This window comes from Apaloderma vittatum, unplaced genomic scaffold (genome assembly GCF_000703405.1).
Source record: "Apaloderma vittatum isolate BGI_N311 unplaced genomic scaffold, ASM70340v1 scaffold21687, whole genome shotgun sequence".
NCBI classification, from domain to species: Eukaryota; Metazoa; Chordata; class Aves; order Trogoniformes; family Trogonidae; genus Apaloderma; species Apaloderma vittatum.
The window spans coordinates 1-19,330 of record NW_009726985.1 but is presented as its reverse complement, the minus strand read 5'-3'; the positions used below and the strand labels follow the sequence as shown (position 1 = coordinate 19,330).

The 19,330-nt window shown below is 51.9% G+C and overlaps 1 protein-coding gene across 1 annotated transcript; it reads right to left on the bottom strand.

Moving 5' to 3' along the window:
- Positions 1–1,222: 1,222 nt before the first annotated feature.
- PIP5K1C (phosphatidylinositol-4-phosphate 5-kinase, type I, gamma) lies at positions 1,223–19,136 on the bottom strand (the record flags this gene model as incomplete). Its single annotated transcript, XM_009873506.1, has 15 exons — positions 1,223–1,624; positions 1,999–2,082; positions 6,076–6,208; positions 6,488–6,592; positions 8,892–8,924; positions 9,219–9,357; positions 10,341–10,502; positions 10,812–10,896; positions 11,899–11,947; positions 12,477–12,560; positions 13,703–13,908; positions 14,401–14,700; positions 16,203–16,355; positions 18,291–18,408; positions 19,006–19,136. Coding segments are annotated over 15 exons (1,785 nt in total), but the record flags the coding sequence as incomplete, so codon positions are not given.
- Positions 19,137–19,330: the final 194 nt, after the last annotated feature.

The following is a 19,330-nucleotide window of genomic DNA, read 5'->3' as shown; positions in this document are numbered from 1 at the left end:
GTAAAGTACGTGAATAAGACCTGGCTCCCTCTGGTCTAAAGAATTTCCTTTCCTCTCTGTGGGAGATGAGGAGGGGATTGCTAGAGTTCAAGATGATATTACAGTGCACGTCCTGCTGACAGATGGATGAGCCTCATCTGACCGCTACCCCGTGACACAAATCCTCTTGCCAGCAGCCCTCAAAGACTGAACTCAGGCAGAGGAAGCAGCGATTTCCAATGGCCGACGTTGCCACAGGCCACATCCCAGTCACCCAGCTTTTTCGTCCGACAGAGTCCCTGGACATAGCACCGCCTGGCGCGATCGGGCGGCGGAGCTGGGCTTCCATTTCTGCCTCCAGCACGCGCAGATGTGCCCGCACCTCCTCGACTGCCCTGAGGTACGGAGGATACATGTGAACCCAACAACCGTGCGAGCCCCCCCAGCACCGGGCGGTCGGATACACCCACGAGCGTGCGAGGTGCTAAGCGGCTCCAGTAAGTTGCAGCGTCCGGACAAGCCCCGTGCCGGGAACTCGCGCTCCAGCATGGCCAGTCCCTGGAGGGGCACAGTTCTCCTCTGTCCGTGCCTGCGTGTCTGGAGCAGGCAGCCACGCGGCAGCCGGTGAACCGAAGCGTGGACTCCAAGCACAGAGGGACGGGGTGACGCGGCGGTGCCGCAGCACGTGGCGAAGGCAGAACCCATCGCGACGTCCGGAGCAGAGCCGAGGTGACCACGACGCCGTCGCCAGGAATCGGTTTTTGCTTCCCCCGTGCAGCGTTACAGATCGAGAGAAGTCACTATCGATTTTCGAATCCAAGTGAATTGGCATGGCTACTTTGGACTACTGTAACATGGGAGCGATTCGATTCAATGGCCTTTAATACATTGCATTTACATAGCACCTTTCATCCCAGGGTTTAAGTGCTTTAACGGAAGTGGGTACTGCACACCCCTTAGCACGGGGGAAACCGAGGTTTGTGACTTGCTTTAGGTCACTCGGCAAAACCGTGGCAGAGTCTGGACAGCCTTTAAACCTCCTGACTCCATCAGTTGGTCAGACCACACTGCTGCCTCGAACGAAGCCACTCCGGCCCCTGCCCTCCCCAGCAACGTGCTCCTACCAATTCTCCAGTGAGGTCTCACACTCCTTTTCTAATGCACAAATATATGACCAAAAGAAAAAAAAAAAACAAAAAAAGAAAAAAAAAAGAAAAGAAAAAAAAGTGCAGTAAACTAAATGTTTAAAAAAGCACATTTGTGCTGTCTCTGTGCAAAGATAAAAGAAATAAATATATGATTAAAAAATTAAAAAGGTTCACAGTATCACACATGGATAGGTAGCTACGGTAGTGCATGTCTGGATTACTACCCAGGATTCTCTACACCCAGCTGGAGGTCTCTGCTGGGAGCTGTGGGTGAGCGGGTGGTTTCTTTGCCGCCCACATCTGGGGTAAGTAGAAATACACGGTTATAGTTTTGCTCCGTTCTGAAATGCAGTGCCTGGGATCCCGCCGTGCAGCGATACTGGTGGCAGCAAGCTCTTCCCCATCCCACTGGAATGGCTGCATCAACGAAAAGGGAACACATCGACCTGCAGAGGGAATCGCTGCTCTCCGGGGCTTCTGTGTCTGCATAGAGATTACTGCAAGAGGCAGAGAAGAGAGAATCAACACCCGAACACCCGCCCCGCGCTCAGCTCTGAGCCCAGCCAGCTCCCCGAGAACCACACCGAGCGCGAGGAGAGAAGGCTGGTTGTTCCACATCCCCCAGCAACAACAACACGACCGGAGAACATGGGCTCCCCGAAGCTTTCGCTGCACCAAATGCGGGCGGGGGGAACAAGCCACGGCCCTCTCCGCCAGCGCAGGAGGTCTCGCCTGTGGCCGCAGAGCTGATCCGAGGTGCAGCAGGGCTCTGCCACGGCCATGCCAAGAGCCCCAAAGCTGCGCAGAGGCCACGGCACAAGCTCTGACCTCACCTCACCAGGCACCCGGCACACGTGTCTCGTACACTTACTGTATCGCTCTCCTCATCGGAGACAGAGTGGAGCTGAGCGCTATAGTGGAGCGGGGAGTAAACCCAACTCCTCTCGTCTGCCGGCTGCCAGAGTGGCCAGATACGGCAGGGAGAATGCAAGGAGAGCAGCAGCAGAGCAGGGAGCAAAGGAGAGAAGAGGAAAAAAAATAAAAGGAGAAAATAAAAAGAGTAGGAGACAACACAGTAAGAACAGCTGCCTGCCTGGAGGGAGAGAACTGAGCTCAGTGCCAGCTCCCAGCAGAGGAGCCTCCCTCGTCCTTAGCACGTACCTGCTCCCTGCCAGCTGGGCTGTGGGACCCTGCTCCAGCTGCAGTGGGGATGGCACAACCTCTCCTCTTGGAAGGACACATTTTTAGCTTTTTAGAGCCAGGGAAACCTCAGCTCCCCCATCACGGCATCATCCCGGCTCCCGAGGAACCGAGACACGCGGGAAGTGACTTACCCAAGGGCAGTGACAGAGCTCTCTGTTCCTGTCACCCGCTCCCAGCTCAAGCCGGCATCTCTGGGGTCCAGGAGGGCTTTTACAGTAAAAACTCATCTGGTTTGCTGTGCCTCCCCCCTTCCCTGCAGGCCAAGCAAGGCAGCGGATGGCGGGGTTCGACCATGGCAGATGGAGGCCACAGAAAGGGAACGGTGATCGTTGAGAGGCTCGGGGATAGGGGGGGGATGTGAACAAGTACAACAAAGGAGGCAAACCACAGCTGGATCTTGGGAAGGATGAAGGGGAAGGGACACGTGGAGGGAGCTGGGCATCGGCGTGACAAAACACGCTTCTGCTGCAGCCCAGCATAGAGAAGCTGAGGCAGATTCAAGGGCTGGGGGGGACCCGCTTCTACCGCAAACGGGCCAGTTTGGCTCCAGAGGCGCTGCCCGAGAAAGGTGCTACCTGCTTTGACTCAGCCTGGGGTTCACAAAGGAAAAGACATGGAACTGGGTACTAGGAAGAAGCCTGCGGGGGGGTTCCCAGCCCAGAAACCAAGTGTCACAGTCTACCACATACAAGAAACTACAGCAAGCCAGAGCAGCTTTGAAGCACTGGGCTCCACGTGCTGAACCCCACCAGTAATTGCAGCTACATTAACAGAGATCACCGGGAGGAAGGAGGGAAGAGAAGCCCCTGCCTGGGGCTCTGCTAGAGGCGCAGGAAAGCCCAACACTGCATAAAGCCTGCCCCACATCCTGTTTTTCATCCAGCCTGACTGAACCTCGTGCTCCAACCAGCCTCTCCCAGAGCCTTTTAGGAGCTCAGATGCGCGGAGGGAGCTGCTGGAGGGAGATAAAGGAGAATCTAGAGCTTGGTTATTAACCCTCCAGGTGCTGGGGCAGCTGAAACAGCTGAGGGGGCAGATGGAGCTGCCGGGAGGGGTTGTCTTGTTTGCCCACGCAGGTGTGGCACTTTCCTCGTGCCATCAGCACGTTACTGCTCCTGCTTCCCCAGGCACCCTGCCCCCTGTCCTCTCCACTGCCTACCCTCCCAGGTACCCTAAAAAGGCAGGTGCTGGGAGGACCACGCTGCACAACCGCTTGTGCCGAGGCCCTGACAGCATTAATTACCCTCTGAGGGTACCAGCTCTCCCAAAGCCTGAGAAAGGCCATAGTAAAACTCAGAGCAGTCTGAATTGTGGATTCAGCCCCAAAACGCCCAAACTGCCTCCCTACATGTTTCAGAAAGGAAACCCCTCACCACTCACCGAAAACCTGCAGCGAGGAGGGTGCATGTCAGTGATGTTAAGAAGGGCTGGAAAGCAGAAACCAGCCCTAACCCTGCAGCACCTCCAGACTGATTCGGCTTTATGAGCCGCTCACCATCCCAGCCACCAGAAAGATAACCAGCCTAAAAGGTTACATTTGTAGATGATTTTTTAGTAGCTTCAAAACACCTTAACAGTCTCTTTATAACCCTGCCTGGCTTCCTGGACCAAGGGAGCCAAGTCTAACACTCCCTACAAAGGTGCCCCCCTGACCCGGTCTCACGCTCACAAGGTTGTCCAAAGGCTGGGTGATGCTGCAGCCCACCCCACGGCAGGAGAGGTGTGTCACCAGCCTGCAGAAAAGCAGGGCAGAGCACGTTTTTGTGCCAGATACATTTCTGGGACTTCAATACGCTTCCTCGGTTTCTGCTGGGCTGGTTCCTGAAGGCCACACGATACAGAGCCACAGCACCTGAGGGAAACTGAGTGCTGGCCCCAGTGTTTCAAAGCTGCAGCTCTGCTGCCCTACGTGCTAGTGTGTTCACTTACAATCCGAGAGGAAAGCGAGGTGGTTCGGAGTCTGCGCTGGCGGGGAGAGTAAATCCAGTACCTCCCATCGGTGAACTGGATGGCCCCAGGGCAAGTGAAGTGGGAAAGGAAACAAGAGGAGAAAATAAAAAAAAGAAAAAAAAAGATGATGTGAAAGAGAAGATGAAAGAAAAGGAAAAAAATCAAGGGGTTGGGCAAGTCTGGGCCTGAATGGATCAGCGGGCAGGAAAGCCGTGCGTTTTTTTTATGCCCTGCCACTATCTCTGCACTTTTATTCCCCTGCAGGTAAACAGGAGGATATAAAGTGGTCTCCTTTCAGGAGCAGACTTCCAAAGATCACATCACAGTCCCCTGGGACTTGACAAATCATCCTCTGCACCCAGCATCCCTTCACCGACCACCGGCCCTGGAGAAAAGAGCAGCTGTGGTCCAAGCGCCACCACGCTCCGGTGCAGCCTCACTCGAGCTCCAGCTCCAGTGGTTCTTCAAGGACCGTGTCTGTGGGAACCCAAACATCAGCCTTTCCCTCCATCCCAGCAGCGACAAACATCCACAGCACACCACACACAAGTAATGCAAAAACTCAAGGACTCAGATGAAGTATGGAATGCTGATGAGCTCTCTGTGAGCACACACTGCACACAGATGGTTTCCTCCAGATAGAGGGGTGCCCCTTAAGTTGGGGAGAGTCCGTAGGCCCAGGGACAGGGAGTAAGAAGCGCTGACCCTTGCTAGAAAACACTTGCCAGTGGAGCAGGCAGTATCTGCAGGCAGCCTGCACACAGCTGCCATCCACAGGCAAAGAAAGAGCAGCCAGTGTTAGAGGGAGCTGTTTGCATTTTGAACAGCATGCAGAAAAACCCAAACAGACAAGCTTTTTAAAATGGAGCCGATTCCTTCCACAGCTCCCGTGAGCCTCGGAATGACTCGGCAACGAGTGAGCAGCTCTGCAGCAGAGTCACGCAAGCACAGGGAAAGGCAAACGTTGCCATTTTTAGATTAGCCTGAAGGAGCTCATCGCAAGGGCTCAGCTCACCTCCATCGCCATAAAACCAACAGCAAGGAGTTGCAGGGAAGAGCTGGGGGTATCTTTTAATGAGAAGGTTCCAGTGCCCAGGCACAGGGGAGAGCTCTCAGGGGTCAGACCCTCTGCTCTGGACAGGTATAGGTTGCTAAAAACTCTTCTCTGCTCTGCAGAAGCTGCTCAGACGTTGCAAGATTCGGCTGAGGAACACAGCGCCAGGCTCCACAGCACTCTGCTGCCAACCAGCAACCACCTCACTTACTCCCTGTCTCGGCACTAGATTTCCACTGCATCACCTAATGCATCTGCCTGCAGGGAAAGGAAAAGCCAGAGTTCACCACAGCCCAAGGTCAGCCCCTCTGCAACCATCTCCTGTCTCACTCCAGGCCACTGCGGCACGCTTGTGTTCAGGAAAGCAGCCGGGCTCTCGGGCTGAGGAAGGAGGAACTCCACACCGGCACCTGCGTTCACCTTGGCTCGTCCTGGGAGCGAACGTGCTGGCCTAGATAAGCCCTTTAGCACTTGTGCTTGGAAGCAGAGCACCACATCTACAGCTACACCCACAGCAGCAGTGCCACCCATTCGAGCCCCCACTAGATGCTGTTTCAAGTTCTCCAAGGGTTAAACTCGGCTCCCTGCATTCAAAAACCCTTCCAATGGTAAGATTTTGAGGTGCTCAACGTGAAGGCAGCACGGGGCGGACGCTACTCTGCACCCCACTGCCTGAAATCAAGCCCGTGTCCAACCTTTCCCACCACACCCTTAACAGGCCAGGTGGAGAGGGTATCTTACAAAGTAGATGTCTGTGACTGGCACGTCATCTTCATCCGAGGCCTGGCTGGCTGGTTCCGAGGCCTGGCTGGCTGTCTCCACCTCTATTGTGGCTGTGGACGTTACGATGGCACAGGCTGAAGAAGCTGCCTCTCTGGAGAGGAGAAGAAATGACAGAGTCCAGTCACTGCGACCAGAAAAGGAGCCAGCAAGCCTGTATGATTTATTACACAGGAGCTGAAGATACTCCACTGTCGCATCCCAGTCAGGTCTGAAGTAACAGCGCCCAGCTTCACTGAACTGCCTGGGGGAGAACCTATCTATCTCCCCAGAAAAGTTGGTGCCCCACCAGTTGGCCTCCAGCAAAGTTGCCACAGGCTAAAAGATACCAGGTAAGGCTCTGCCAAGCTGTCCAGCACTCCAAAACACTCACTCTTTGTCGTCTGCTTCGGGAGCTACGATCTCAACATCACACTTGGGCTCCAGCTCGACGCTGATCTGCTGAAGCTCCTCCTCAACCCGCACCTCCTCGTGTGACCTGGAAAACCAAAGAGAGACAGGCCCAAGGGCTCAGCTGGGCACGAGTTATGCACAAGTATTCAATTTTAGGTCAGCCTGAATGAGTCGTGAGTCAGCCCAGCCTCTCGCAACCTCCTGCAGGAGCGAGCTGTGGAGGGTCCACCCCGGCACGTGGCTCCCACCAGCCCTGAGCTCCCGGCTTCAGCTCAGAGGGACCCATCAGACCTCTCAGGACCGAGGATTTGGATAATCAAAACTCCCAAGCAGAAGGGTCAGTCCTGTCAGACTGCAGTGCTCCAGACTAACGAGGTGGGAAAAGAGGACAAGAGGAAAGGGATTAATTAGCCAGTGCCGCAGAAGTCGGGCAGTGTCCAATGGAGTGCAGGAGGAAAGAGGAAAATTGGCCTCCAGGGAAAACCTGTGTCCAGAGTTAGCCCGGTGTTATCTATCAGCTGCATAAGGGCCAAAGCCTCCAACCTCTTCTGAGACTCCCAGCGCTCCAAAGCTGCTCGAGCTCGCTCCAGCATTAACATCAGATTTATCTGCACACTCAGGAGCTGTTTGTGACAGAGTCTTCAATTCAATACCTCATGCTATTAAAGTAATTGCTTGTGCTAGTGGGGCTGTCTCCATCCTCATGGGAAGGAGGAGCGGGCGCTCGCCAGGCCTCAGGGAAGGGATGAACTCCACATTCGTCTCCTGACCAGCTCCCTGTCTGGGACTCGCTCCTCTTTTCCTCCCTGGGGTGGGTCTGAAACCCCAAGGGAATTCCCTGGCAGATTAGCATAATCAGAGGTGTGAAACGTTCTTGAGCAAATTGGATAAGGCTTTTTTTCATTTCGGCTCAGGAATGTAAATTCGTGCTTTAATAACTTCGCTCTTGCACTGGCTCTCGCCAGGGGATCACAGAGTGCTCTACAAATACACGGCTGACTGCTCCCCTAGAAAGGGCACACCGAGACACCAGCACCAGGAAGGGAGAAACTAGGCAAAAAAAAAGAGCAAACAACTCCAGACTTGTGTGGAGTCGTAGTAACTGTGGCAAATCTGTGACAGACAACTCTACTTCTGACCGAGACACTAACACTCCCTCTATGGTCCAGGGACTGTCACTTCTGTTCACTTGCCCTGTTTCTGGATGAGTAGTCACATCCTACAGCATCTCCCTCCATTAGGTACCGAGGGAGTCCAAAGTAACTCAGGTGAAGTCGCTGCTTGAGTTTAAGTCAATTTTCAGCAATTTCAGACACCAGATCCTGCAGGAGATGAGGTGCTTCACAGGTCCAGGACACTTCAACAGGTGCTGCAAGTCAACAGCGAGTCGGTCCTCACCCTCTAGTTGAGAGGAATTTACCACGACTGAGCAGCGTGCAGCACCCAGAGGTATTTTCGTTAAGAAATAATACAGAAAAGGATTTTTTCACAGCATATGCGGTCTGAAGCTCAGCAAATCACCAAAACCTAGGAACAAGTGGAGGTTTCTGGGGCATGGTGCAAACCCTCATCTTCCCAAGTCCTTGCCTTCCTCTGAAGCACCAAACACCGACTGCACAGAGAGAGGACGTCAGCCTGTCCGGCAGCTCTCTGATGGTCTCCTGATGTGCATTTCAAAGCCTGAACAACACTTACACAAGGTGTCCTGGAAAGCTCGGGCACAGTCAGCAGTAAATGCAGGGTCCTCATGCAAGATCCTGCTGACACAGGCAACAGGGTCATTTTTACCAGTGCAAAAATATGCAAGATAATTATATGATACAAGCCTCTAAATCCAAACCTCCCTGTGCAGGAGGGGATTTCTGTCCTACCCTGCCCTTGGCGTTGAACCCCTTATCACCACAGGAAGGAAAACGAAACCACCTCAAAGGACCCGCGTTTCTCAAAACGCCGGAAGATGCTCCTCTGGGGACAAAGGGTGCTCAGTGCCTCACAAAGCCAAAGCCCCTTCCCATATTCACACCCAGGCAGCAGGGAGATGCACAGAGGAGGAAAGTTCCCGCTGGTGAGGCTCGTCCAGCGCAGGACGTAAAGGATCTTCCTTGATTCTGGTGCTGGTTGGGTGGGTGAGTGTGGACAACTCTCTCATCCCCTTCCTCATCAAATAACACAGGTAGTATTTAAGATTCCTTGCAAAGCACTGAGACATCTGCTTGTCAGAAAAAGAAATCAGGATCACTTGATTGCAGGAAGAAGCTCGGAGGACCACACCAAAATCCTGGGGCTGCTGAGATTCACACTCAGGCCTCCAAGAGACCTTTGCACAGGGACAAACAGCAGGTCTCTGCGCAGCAGCACAAGAAGACATGAGACACTTTTCTCACCTGCCATCCTGCCCTGAGGAGTGTGTGCGCCTCCTGCAGAAAGAAACCACAAAAGTAGAGTTTGAGGAGTGATTTAAGACAGAAATCCTACGCTGCCCCCAAATCAAACTCCCCAGCCCATGAGGGAGATGTTCTACTTAACAGCTGACACTTCTCCCAGCAATAATTAATCTCATCAAAGCTGCATCTGCTTGCTCCCAGGAGAGATTTAATTAAAATCGGTCATTAGCATTCCAGAGCACAGGGCAGCCTGCTGAGATCCGTGGCACGAAGAGGAACGGCAGCCGCTTGGCTCCAGCGGGAGCCGGGGACGAGAGGTGTCCTCACCTGTACCTGGGCTGCTCAGAGGTCTCCGAAGGGGATCGCTCGGGAACGGAGAGAGATGTCGAAGATAGTGTCGTGGCTATGGAGGCCGTGGTAGCTTCTTCAAAGGAAGGAGGTGTGCAGGGAAGCAGGTCTGGCCTGCCTGCTGGCCCCAGGGCAAAGGAGAGATGCAGGAAGGAAAAGAGGAGTAGGTCAAACACCAGCACTTGACCTACCACAGCGTTGTGCGAGGCTGTTCCACCAACCCGTGCGCCCTCGCTGGCACCGGTCGCTTAAAACCACAAAACAGGCACAAAGTTGAGCTGGGTTCATGAACGCAATAGCTTCTCCCAAGGCAGCCTCTAGAGAGAGCCAGTAAGCACCGTTTCCAGCACGACAGCCAGATGCTACAGGAACCGTAATGCCAATGAAGGCATCTCACTGGTAACCAAAGCTGGATTAAAGGCTTGGATCGCCAGAGATAAATAGCCAAGTGAATTAAGAGATGAATTGAGTGCTGGCTGCTTTGCCCAGGTAGAAATCTAGCACCTATGCACTCGAGGAGCCTGTTCTTCACCGCCCATCTCTAAATCAGCCCAGGTGGAGGCGATGAAAAAGCAGCAGAGAACCAGGCCATTCATTTTTTTTTCCAACAGCAAGATCTTGCCCATTCTAACTGTCCACACGCTGTCATTAGAGTCTTGCAGTTCCCAGTTCCAACCTCCCCTCTTTTTTTTGTTTTCATGAGTTGAAAATTCAGCTTTTCGATTTCTTTTGGGCTCTGCCTGCTGGTGCCAGTTGGCAGCGGCTGCCTTGCAGCAGTGACGCAAGCGACCACTTTTACTGCAGAACCCATACAGCGCCGCAAAGAAGGAATTCAGTCTTCTTTGATGCAGGGGCATTGCTTCCCCGATCAACTAACTAGTGATGCTGTGACAAAACAATATACTCTTACCTTCTCCCCTGTCCTGGTTAAGTTTAGCACCTGCAAAGCACAGCAAGACATGCAATGAAGAACTACCAGTCAAGGAAGACACATGGTTGGTGCACAGTGGGGAACTCGACGAGAAGAGGGGAGGATCCTAAGGAACTGCTAGGAAAGAGAGGGTGATGCCATGGCCATCAGCCACCACACGAGACCATTACCTTCGTCGTCAAGCGTGGGGTAACTCCTGGCCGCACGAAGATCATACTGGGTTTCGTCCTTCTCGGAGGGAAGCTGGCTAGCTGAGAACGCCGCTGTCGGACCAACCGTCTTGACAGCTAGCAAGGCACTGCGCCCTTTCTTTGAGGGAGAGGACTTTAGAGCTGGATGAGAAGAGGGGAAGAGAGGATGAAATGACAATCGTCAGCCACACACACGCGCCCTCTGCGAGTGCCACCCCTAAGGTCTGAGCCTGAGCCAGGCTGCAGGGAAGGCTCCTCAGTGGGAGCTGGAGCTGACCAAAGCAAGTCGTGACAACCCGAGGGCTTTGCAGGTCCCCAGTTTCCACTTTTCAGTGGAAAAGGCTGCTCAGACTTTGTCACAGAAACCTTCCACGTGGACCGAAGCAGCAAGACCAAGATAAGGCTTGCCTCACATCAACAAGGGCAGTAGCTTTTGGACTAGGTACTTACAGGAATTCTTTCGAAACACCGTGTTGGTCATGAATTTGAAGAATCTCTCTGCGTAAAAACTGGGTCTGTGTACTGACACCGTGTCCTACAAAGGAAAGAAGCAATTATTTGATTTTGAAATTATCCTTCAAGGCAGAATTTCTAAACCAGCCAATGCAGCCGTTTTATTCCAACATTTAGCACTGACAGAGCCTTAAAATGGAAAGGCTTAACTGAAATGATCTGATTAATGCTATAAATAAGCCTGAAGCATTGCCTTCGATTTGATTGCATTTGATTATATTCTTGCCGCAATTTTATAATGGATTTTGCTGATTTTACTCCTTTGTAGATTTCCTGGATTTTTCAAATATTGGCCTGATTAGGTACAGGAAATCTCTTCCGGCTTTGCCTGCTGACATTCAAAGCACACCTGGGTACCTTTGCAAATGACATGGGACACCAAACTTCAGCCTTTGCTGAAATAATAGTAAATTTTGCTTTGAAACAGTAAAGCGACACATCTTTGCTTCTGATGTTTGACTGTGCTACCACGACTTGGCATCTACACCTTTCCTTTGCCTCGAATGGCAGAGGAAGCTAGGATGATCGAGGCTGAAAAATAAGTTTCCATATCCGAGGTTGCTCTTTTGCAAACGGGCACCTGGCTGCTGCAGGAGACAAGACAGCAGGGAAACACTGAGAGGGATTTACTAAAAGGTAGCTTACCGAAGTGGAAACAGTCAATCACCAAAGACAGCAAACACAGGGCTCCTCGACACGCACACGAACGCACGCGCCTTGAGCGTAGAGCTCCCGGTGTCATGGGGAGGAGGAAAACGACAGATGGGAGCAGGGGAGGAAAGCTGGTAACGCGACAGCTAAACATGCAAGGAGGTGGAGTGAGCAAGAAAACCTGATTGGGAATAAGTGGCACTACACCGCTGTGGAGGCACAAGAGGCAAGAACTATTCCTTTCATCAGCTTCAGCTGCACCAGTTCAGGCACTATAAATAGCGAGGTAACAGCACCGACAAGCATAAATGAAGCCAAGGCAGGTGAATCCTGCTGAGGCCGGGACAATTCCTGCCTCTGTACGGACACTCACCCCGTCATGGACAAGGGCCTTCCAGGTATGTTCTAGCTTCTTGATGAACCTAATCCCAGGGGAGAAGTGGAGAGAGAGGAAATAGAAAATCAGGCAGATGCTCTGTATCTAAGCCACCTTTCATACCCCACACAGGAGAGATCACTGAGCTGCTAACAATTCCTCCTTCATCCCAAGTATTACTTTCGTCCAGCCAAGAGAGGTCAGCTGAGCAAACCAGCATCTCTGCAGCCAGGTCAGGACTGCCTGGGAACCCTGCAGGGACGGAGGAGCTGGGCTGGAAGAAGGGCAGGAAAATCACCTTCCATCCGTGGAGGTATTCTACCCATCCTAGGCCCAGAGATGGGAAACTTCTTCAGGAGCAACTCAGTGTATTTTAGAAAACATGGGTCCATGTTAGCAGCTGTTCTAAGGACAGGATGAAAATCCACAGCCCCCGACACGCGCCAACAGACGGCTTTAGGCAGCCTGCCTGCTTGTTATCAAACTCTCCAGGAGAGGAAAGCCCTCCCGCTTTCATTCAGCGTTAAAAGAGATGTCAACAGACGTAAAGGACAGACAACTGCCAAGTTACCCACCTGTAGGACTGAAGGATATCTATGATTCCTACATGCAGCAGGAGACGCTCTCCTTTGCCATTTACCGCTGGGATTCCTCCCATCCTGCAGGTAAAACAAAGCTTCAGTGAGCTTTGGGGCCTCAAAAAGAGCAGCAGTAACACCCCCTGGACCTGTGCAAGGGTGGGCGGCAGCACTGAGGGCTCTACCCACAAAGTCATTTTGGGAGAAGGCACCCAGTGACTCAGGCCACCCCACTTGAGGGGTCCCCAGAGTTACCGTGTGCCTGGATGTCAAACACCAACCATCAGGACCCATCCGTGTCGCGTGGCAACAGCCCTGCCTGGGCTAGAAGGCACCATGTAGTTTTTTTTTTCTTAGCTACAGGACATTTTACTTGGGGATCTGATTACCTATCAGGTCAGTGTGAGCTGGCTGCCTATTAGGGCAGCAAACCTCTAAGGACAAAGGTGTTTCCAGTCCCACCCCGCACTAACAACAGCCCTGCCAAAAGCACAGCAGCCACTAGCACCAGCACACAGCCAAAGCATGCAGGTATGAGGCGGGCGGGCCGCCGCAATTAATGATGCTACTCGAAAGAATGGAAACACCAAAGTATTATTCCGGCTCCACTGTGACCAATCCTCCAACAAAACCAGAGCAGCTGGTTTCAGACAGCAACAAACAGCAAACTCCATCATCTGCTTGCAAGTTTGGCCAGCAGAGCCAGAGAGACACCCACAAGAGACACCTGCAGCCCCAGAGACAAAGATCGAGCCCAGGACAGGTTTGGGGCGACCCCCTCCCAACCCACAGCTTCACCAGTTACTCCAGTACTTGGCTACATTGCACTGGGACGGCCTCAGGGACTGTCAGGGAATCCAGAGATGGAGAACAAACTCTGAGCTCCTAGGGACAGGCTAAGCCTTACTTCTACTCCAGTATTTGGACGCTGAGCTGGCCCCGAGCTAGCTTCTCCTCCCCAGAGCGCGGGTGGATGTTCAGAGGCTCTTACAGGAGCTGACAACCTACACACTGGCCTCAGAGAGGTCGCTGTGAGGCCGGAGCCTCATGGAAGTATTTCCCACCCAGCTCCTCCCTCTCACACCACTCTGCCAGCGGAGGTGCCACCACCCCCAGGAGAGACGCTCCCTCCAACACTTCACCCAGGCCTCAGCGGGGATTTACTACTCCAGTCTCCACCTCCACCCCTCCCAGCAGCTCGAGTGAACCCGGTTTTCACCTACGTGTCGTCTGTGTCTATGGACTCCCCTCGGGCAGCCCCACCCTGGATGGACTCCATGGCCGTGGAGTAAAGTGCCTTCTGCCCCACAGGACGCTTCTCATCCGACGTGCTGTGGGCTCCCTCCGACTGCCGCTCCCGCTCTTGCTGGTCTATGTTATGAACCCCAAGCAGGAGGCTGTAGTCCATGATTTTAAAACTTTCCAACACCTACAGGTTAGTAATGAGTTTAAGAAAAAAGAGAGAATATCAGGCCAGCAGCTCAAATACAGCACAGATCCCAGAGCATGGAACAAGCCATCCACATTCCCACTAACAACTCCCTCCCCAGAGCTCTGAACAAAAAGTCATCTTCAGACTTGACTGCATCGAGTTCGGAAATCCCACAGCCAACCCAAAGGGTCGAGAGCTTGCAGGTAACACTGTTGTACCACGTATCTGTTGCACATGGATGGGAAAAATGTGTTTAGTCCCAAGAGCCCAGCTACAAGCGGAGCAGCCTGTCACATTTTGATGCACCAGGCAGAGGAACGCAGCCTTGCTCCTCACAGGCTGGCATGAAATCTGACTCCACCGCTTTGCTTTGAGGGAAAAGGGGAGTAGAAGGGATTTATCCTGCTTCAGAGTTACCAGGTTAAACAAGGTTCTCAATCATTTGCTCTTGCTCAAGAACCTGCTGGAGCAAGTTGCCTCCCTCCTTACCAGACAGTCTCGTTGCAACGTTTTCACCAATGCACTGAAAGTGTCTGCATCCAGCATCAGGCCCTCGGGCATGTCTTGTATGAAGTCTAGATCCTTATACGTCGGGCTGGACTTTTCTTTTTCCTTCTTGGATGCCCGGCGTTTATAGGTTGAGCCTTTCAGGTCAAACTTCAGGTGCATTTTCACCACGCGAGGCAGGATGTTGTTCATCACGACCACGCGGATGTTTTTGCCCCCTGATTGCACACAGTACAGTCCGTAAAACTTCGGCAGCAGAGTCCGCGGGTTCTGGTTCAGATTCTGCAGCAAGGTTTAAAAAAAAGAAAAGGACGGGGAGAGGTCAGTTTGGCAGAAAGACTCCCGCTGTGTTTAACACAAAGATCTTGGAGCAGTCAGACGGGGGGTTCTTCACTTCTAAACTTTGCACGAGAGCTTTACTGTACACTCTCGCATTTAGGACCTGAAAATACCCCTATGCCTTGAATACAGGGAATGAGATGTTCAGCACTCTCTGGGCAAATAACCAAGTCCGGAAATTCCCTGCTTTCCCCATCAACAGCAGCTAAAAAAGGGAAATCAAACTACAAGAGAAATAAACACAATAAGTGGGAACTTCAAAGTTTAAAAATAACAGCTGTCTTCATCTCTTCAGAAGTGTCAGGAATCAAGAGCCGTTCTCCGGCCCAGAATAAACCAAGGACAAGGTATTTTTCAAGCAAACAACATAAATTTTCTCCTCCTTTCGCAGAGCTGCTTTGTAAAACTCGGTTGGCCAGAGAGCACGGATATCCTGCTCTGCTATCACGTCCTTTTTTCAGGCAGCGATATTATTAGGAATGACACAACGGGCACGATTTTGCTTGTTCAGCTTTGGGAAACTTTGGGAAAGAAAGAGAACATCTCTGCACGCTACGAAAAGAAAGGATGAGCCTGACAGGTTCTCTGACAGATGGCAAAAGCACAACTTGTCTTAAAATTTCACACCTCTCCTCGTCTCACCTGACTGGGCACACGAGCGAGACCCAATGCAAACAGCACTTGCGCAGCTCTAAAACAACTCGGGATGAATCCACTCTGCTTCTTTCACACCGATTCTGCCCCAGACTGGTAAATCCAGGAAAGCTCCAAAGACCCAAGACTGCCAAAAACCAACTGCCAAAGCGTTACGGGGTCTCGGGTGTCCGTATATCCCAGTAAAGAGGGAGCGAGGCAGGGCTTTTCATAAAAAGCACATAAATCAAATCGACCGCAACGCCTTAACGTTGCCTGCCAGCCCCGTCTCCTCGGCATCTCCAAAGGCCTGGGGGGTTTTAACTGAACTCCGGTGCCCTCACCTACAGAACTGGAGCCTTCACCACGGTTACAAAGGGAGAGAGCTCCTGGTTTATCCAGGGACAGCAGCGGTTTCCCCCCAAAACCGAGGTGGCTGTGTTGCTGCAATCCAAAGCCATCCTCAAAGCCAAGCTGAGGCTGATGCACGGTGCCAAACGGACGAAGAATAAACTAGTGCTGGGAAAAGACACCCAGAAACACACATCGCGGAAGCCAGTTTCAGGCCAGAACACACCCACGAGCTATGGCACAATTATCTGCCTCAAGTTTACCCGTGGAGTTTGCAAATAACTGGCAGGATTCGTGCTTCCGGGACTTAGTGACACGCTGTTAACACGGACCCCAGCACGGGGCAGACAGGTCCCAAAACGCCCCAAACCTCGGCAGAGGAGATGCCCTGCGTGATGCTTTGAGAAGAAAAGCTGCCACAACAAACGCAGGTCAGGTTCGAGGTGCCGGGCGATACACACCATGTAGTAGCCAGGAAGGAGCTTCTGTAGGAATTCAGCTTCCTTGTGCATCACAGTTTTTATGATGAATTCATCGTCGCTGGTGACATAGAAGAGGGAGCCGCTGGCACCAGGGTTCGACAGCTCTATCAGAGGCTCGTTACATAATGAATACTGGGGAGGAAAAGAAAAAAAAATAAAGAAGAAAAGATGATTTTAGCCTCCACTCGTCACACAGCGAGTTCTACACCCTTAAGGACTTCCCACAGCAGGCTGTCTCCCTGTGAGATTAAGGGGTAGCAAAGCTTAAGTGAGAACTATTTTCATTATAGGTTAGGTCTAAGCAGCAAAGCTGAGGCACAATTTACAATTAGAGCCCAAGATTACAGTTCAGAGCAGCCCAACCGCTCAGAATCCAGCTAATCATCTGCTTTCAGCAACATCCAGGCTTCATAATGACACCTTATCGTTTTCCCCATCGTGCGTGTATCACATTTAGGCTTCTTTCAGCACATTACCACGAGCGCAGATGGAAAGATGGGATTTTAAGAGACGTGACAGCCTGCTCAGGGTACCACAAATCACCGTGCCGCAGGGAACACGGCGCACTGGCTGTTCTCAGCAGTCACCTCTGGCCCTGGGCTGCCTTCTTACAGAGGGTTTTTACAGCCACCCCCTCAACCTCGCTAGAAACACATAAAAAGTATTAGACCGGGTGTCCAAACAAGAAGGGGGTCAGCAGGGCGTAAGCACAGCAAGCGGTACCACATCGGGAATTGAATCGGGAGGATGTTTCTAGACATCAGGACGCAGACAGCAGGGCCTCGGCGAGGACACGCCCAGCAGCGGGAGAAAAAGAAAAAGAAGGAAGCGCAAGCACACACGTGCACTTTGCACCCCGCTATCAACGCCGGGGAACTGTGAGGGTCGAGCAGGTTCAGGGGAGTCTCATCTCAGAGCTGCCACCGCAGAGGAAAGATGGGGAGAGGGACGTAGGATGTGGAAGGGACATAATCAGAGCCCATCATTACGTACTGAAAACAGCTTTCAGCCCTGCACAGATTAATGATCCAAGGCTTTATCAAGTTAATTATCTCATGCATAATTAAAGGCGTTTGCCGCTGTGGCAGGCAAGAGAGAATTGCGGGGAGCAGAAGCAACAAATCAGACCTGTGACCTTTGCAAGAGAGGCAGGCTCTGCCTCACCCAGGCTTTGAACCACTCATCCATCGGCCAGCATTATCCTGGACGGCACTGATGGGGACCACCGTCACCGTCACACCGTGCAACGGCCCAGATTTGTTTCTACTGGGGGGTGTTCAGCTACAACTACCTCTGTCTTGAGCCGAAGCCAGGAAAAACGGGCTATTAAAAAAGGGAGAGGACACGCACCCATTTGGATGTGTTGTTGCCTTCCCCGGCTGAACAGATGTCCTTTTCTAAAGAGCAGGACGTCACACACACGCGAGGGACCAAATTCAACCCCAGTGTACTCCAAGCCCCAACAGCCTGTACTACTAGGTATTTTCAAAGCAGCATTTCCAGCTCTGAAGAGCTTTCTGAGCACAAGAATAAGCTCTATTTTATTCTGTCTTTGTAAGATGATTAAAATAACTACACTCACATAGCTCTCGAGTGAGCACACAAGGAGAAATTCGCGTCTTTGTCCTCAGAGCCCCAGGGGACATTACAGGGTTGCACCCGGCAGAACACGACTCCTTTTGGTCGTAAACACAGTAAGTTATTGTCACCACAAGCAACCGAGAGGGAACCCCATCGCTCAGCTCACACAGCACACGCTGAATGCGGAGCATCTCCCTTCCCTCCAGTGTAAGCTGGCAGCTCCCTTTTAGCACACAAAGACTTGGGCTGAGTGGTACTGGTCTTGCTGGGACTGTCACTGGATCTCCTCCAAAACTGAACAGAGTCCCTAAATCCACAGCCCGTTCCCACTCCTTGCTGGGATGAGAATGATTCCCCAACTCTTTTTCTGTCCCTTGTAGGCAAAAATTGCCGAGAGCCTTGATATAGGGGCAAATTTCCTGCGTTACTCTAGATCATCACAAATAAAGGAGGAAAAGGAGAAATCCCAAAAAAGCCCGTCCATACCAAATAATCATCTGGACGAATCCCAAAGAGTTCTCGGAAGTACCGAAACGCCACTGGTGCATAAGTCTTGAACCTGAAGTCAGCGTAATGGTGAGCCGGGGTGAGATTGCTTCCTTCGCTGCAGAGAACAGACGTTACGTGAGCAGAGCCCCTCCAGAACCGTGCAGTCACATCGAGGCCGCGGTATATTTAAGGTGAACTGAGCCTCGCAAAAAGCTATCTTAGGAAGAGCAACAACAACAAAATATCCTTCTTCTGTGGCAGAACAACAGGTTTTAAATTATCTGCCAAAATCTATTTCCAAAGAGCGCAAGGAACAACCGCATGCCAAGAGGAATATATTTACACAGAGAATACAGCTTTTTGCGAGCTTTGTTTATTCATGGAGTTAAAGAGCTCCCAGAGTGAGTTTCTTCCATTTCAAACACGATAGACTTTCGTGGTAGAATTTCTAGATGGACAGGTATAAAGAAAAGCACGTAGGAGGCAACAAACCCCACACATAAAACCGCACCTTACCCTGTACTTCCCCGCAAGCCAGCGTACTGGCAGAATCTAACACTTCCCACTGTTATGTTTGTATGCAATGGATGCATATTTAAAACATTCAGAGCATCCAACTCTGAAGACAGATGGAAGCGCTCTTGAAAAATCAGTGAGAGGAAAAGAAATAACTCATCCATTCGCTTGGTTTCCCCTCCGTTGTCTCCTTTACCTTGGGAAAAAAATGCTCTCCACCACGTAGAAGTCCTGCATCAGGACATCTCTCTCTGGCTTGGAGCTCAGGTTGCCCACGGTATAGCCAATCCCGAGCTGGATGGCCCCCTTCAGAGTGGATGAGGTGGTCTAGGCAGAAAGAAAAGAGCTGTCAGGAAGCATTTCACAGCAGATTATTGCAATAACATCCCCTACACGTCTCTGACTTCTTGTCTCCGGCACTGCATACTGCTAAACAAGTTCAACCTGCTGCTGAAGAGATGCAATAACGTTTCCAGGTTTGCCATTTGCAAGAATCACAGAATGCTGGGGTTGGAAGGGAG